The 3,351-nt window shown below is 50.0% G+C and overlaps 1 protein-coding gene across 1 annotated transcript in view; it reads left to right on the top strand.

Moving 5' to 3' along the window:
• Positions 1 to 2,525, top strand: part of LOC118784237 (protein GPR108) — a 22,189-nt gene extending 19,664 nt beyond the window's left edge. The window contains exons 17-18 of the mRNA XM_036538327.1: positions 1,124 to 1,245; positions 2,192 to 2,525. Coding sequence (XP_036394220.1) covers positions 1,124 to 1,245; positions 2,192 to 2,279 — 210 coding nt within the window. The 3' untranslated portion in view covers positions 2,280 to 2,525. The remainder of the gene's footprint in view (positions 1 to 1,123; positions 1,246 to 2,191) is intronic.
• Positions 2,526 to 3,351: the final 826 nt, after the last annotated feature.

Raw genomic sequence — 3,351 nt, 5'->3', positions numbered from 1 at the left:
TGGAGAGTACACTTCAATTCATTTGAGAATATTTGGGTTAATAACTGGTCTGGTTCTCACCTCATTGATGAACGTGAATTGTAGTCGGCGGGTAAAGCTCCAAATTCCTCCCTTAACGTCAGCTGCCTCCGTAAAATTTTCTTATACATGCAGCACGATTAACTGAAAATCGCTGCGCTGCATAATCGATGCTAACTGGCTGGGGAGCTAACGTTAGCTATCTAGCAATAGATTTGACAAACATAGCTAGTTAGCTAACAGGCTACCTATATGAACGATTGTTGAAGACTAGCTACTTAAACAGGTTGGCTGCTTCATTTGTGATACTCCGACTAAGTCCCTGACAACAGCGATGCTTACATCGCCACGTAAAGTATGGTTAGTTTTATTTCGCTTGCTTGTAATCAAGCTAATGTGGAGATCCACAGAGTTATTTTTAGGTAAAGATCTACAGAACTGACCAATCAAAGATCATTTTGGAGGTAGCCAGCTTGTTATATTTAAGGAGAATTTATTATGACTGGGCGTGTAACTAACAGATATCCAGCTAAGTGCTGCTATAACGGATATGTTTGTTAAACGGGACAGTCGCATCATTGACGTCATGTTCGAGTTCCGTGCTCGGGCACGGTTAGCGATCACACTGATGCGTACTGTGCCCGAGTCTAAGTGAACCGTGCCCGAGCCCACCTCTTCAAGCTTCAGGATGTGACATCATACCTGCTTTATCACCCAATAGGGAAAAGCAGTCAGAGGTTGCTCTTTTCTCCCAGACTGAACGGTAGAGGGGAGTAGTCTGCTAGACACTGTCAGAATTAGAGCCATGTTTCACTGATGTATGATGTGTGATTGATGATGTATTTGTATTTATGACAGTAATGATAGATCGTTTCAGTGTATGCTCACATGCATATGGCATGTAATTATCTTGGTGTGTTGGTGTGTGACCCCATTGTGCGTTTGGATGCTGGTGTCTATTTGGCTGTCGGTGTGTGTGAGTGCACCACCAGTGGACGTTTGGGTAAAAGTGTGTGTGCATAACCTCAGCGTGTGTGTAACCCCAGCACGTGATTGGCTGCTGGTCTATGTGTGTGTAACCCCGGTGTGTGATTGGCTGTTGCAGTTCCTGGTAGAGGTGTCCACACTGATCTTCTTTGTGATGACGGGATACAAGTTCCGCCCCGCCTCCAACAACCCCTATCTGCAGCTGCCCCAAGACGAGGAGGATGTGGAGATGGACGAAGTGTAAGTGTGTGTCAGTGTGTCTGTGTGTGTGTGTGTGTGTACGTGTACGTGTGTGCAAGTGTGTGTGTATATGTGTGTGTGTGTGTGTGTGTGTGCGCATGAGTGTTTGTGAGAGCGAGTGTGTGTGTGCGTGTGTGTGTGTTTGTGAGAGCGAGTGTGTGTGTGTGTGTGTGTGTGTGTGTGTGTGTGTACGTGTACGTGTGTGCAAGTGTGTGTTTATATGTGTGTGTGTGTGTGTGTGTGAGAGAGAGCGAGTGTGTGTGTGTGCGTGAGTGTTTGTGAGAGCGAGTGCGTGTGTGTGTGTGTGTGTGTGTGTGTGTGTGTGTGAGAGCGAGTGTGTGTGTGTGCGTGTGTGTGCGCGTGTGTGTGTGTGTGTGTGTGTGTGTGTGTGTGTGTGTGTGTGTGTGAGAGCGAGTGCGTGTGTGTGTGTGTGTGTGTGTGCGTGTGTGTGTGTGTGTGTGTGTGTGTGTGTGTGTGTGTGTGTGTGTGAGAGCGAGTGCGTGTGTGTGTGTGTGTGTGCGTGTGTGTGTGTGTGTGTGTGTGTGTGTGTGTGTGTGTGTGAGAGCGAGTGCGTGTGTGTGTGTGTGTGTGTGTGAGAGCGAGTGCGTGTGTGTGTGTGTGTGTGTGTGCGTGTGTGAGAGCGAGTGCGTGTGTGTGTGTGTGTGTGTGTGTGTGTGTGTGTGTGTGTGTGTGTGTGCGTGTGTGTGTGTGTGTGTGTGTGTGTGTGTGTGTGTGAGAGCGAGTGCGTGTGTGTGTGTGTGTGTGTGTGAGAGCGAGTGCGTGTGTGTGTGTGTGTGTGTGTGTGTGTGTGTGTGTGTGTGTGTGTGTGTGAGAGCGAGTGTGTGTGTGTGTGTGTGTGAGAGCGAGTGTGTGTGTGTGTGTGTGTGTGTGTGTGTGTGTGTGTGTGTGTGTGTATGTGCAGTGATGGCGCTCTCTCTCTCGGCAGGGTGACGGAGTCCGGCGCGTTGGAGGGCATCTCCCGGTTGAAGAAGACGGTGAACGGCCGCGAGAGGCAGAGGGAGTCCTCCCTGTGAGTCCTCTCTGCGAGTCTGCGTCGGGACGGGAGAGTCACAGCACTCTCTCAGCGCTCTGTGTGGGGGGTACGGGACCCAGAGAGCCCCTCTCCTCCCCCCCCCCATCCGGACTAAGGCCGGCGCTGCCGCGGCAACCCTGGCCTCTCTATGCAAACCCCCTGATGTGGCCGTGTCCTGGGACCCATCTCTTTCTTTTTCATCGTTTTTTTCGTTTCTCTCATTGCCGCTCGGGAAGGGTGTGTTTGTCACCGCCAGGTCCCCAGTGTGTCACTGCGGCGAGCAGGACTCCAAAGACAACAATCATTCGAAAACTCTCTGATTTCGCTTTTGTACACAGATATCTATCCTGTTTTTGTTGATATTATTTAAAGGGTACTTTCTGCTTTTTGTTGTTGCTGTTGTTGTTGCTGTTGATGTTTGAGTTTGGTGTGTTGTGCTGTGTGTGTGGACGCTGCTGTTTGGTGTGTGTGAAGTATGATGGTGTTTTGTGTGTGTGTGTGTGTGTGTGTGTGTGTGTGTGTGTGTGTGTGTGTGTGCATGTGTGTGTGTGTCTGAAACGCAGTGGAGCATCCACCAATAACAGCATAGCCCACAGCTCCCAGCCCCAGCTGAGCCCCTGAGATTACGAGTGTGTGCGTGCGCGTGTGTGTGAGTGCGCATGCATGTGCATGCGTGTGTGTGTGCATGTTTGTATGTGTGTGTGCATGCGCACGTGTGTGCATGAGTGTCTGTGTGCACGTGTGTTAGCATGTATGAGCATGTGCTAGCACACGCGTGTGTGTGTGCATGTGTGCTGTGTGGAGAGGAAGGTTCTAAAGGACCTGCTGGAGAAATGGGTCAGAGCCTTTTAAACAGAGCGGTCCCTGTCAGTAGACGTGTTTGGTAGAGTAGTCAGCTGAAGCTGCAGGCTCTGCTTAGTTTTAATGAGTTTGCTTTTAGAAGTGCTTTGCTTTGCATCGTTTTGAAAAGATTGTGGAGTGTGAACATGCTTATGGACATTTTCCATGTGGTTGGTGTGTTAGAGGCCCTGCCCAGCACCCCTCTGAGGAAGGCCTAGCAGAGCATGATCCCA

Source organism: Megalops cyprinoides, chromosome 1, assembly GCF_013368585.1.
Source record: "Megalops cyprinoides isolate fMegCyp1 chromosome 1, fMegCyp1.pri, whole genome shotgun sequence".
Classification (NCBI taxonomy): Eukaryota; Metazoa; Chordata; class Actinopteri; order Elopiformes; family Megalopidae; genus Megalops; species Megalops cyprinoides.
This window is presented reverse-complemented; position numbering and strand designations above follow the sequence as displayed.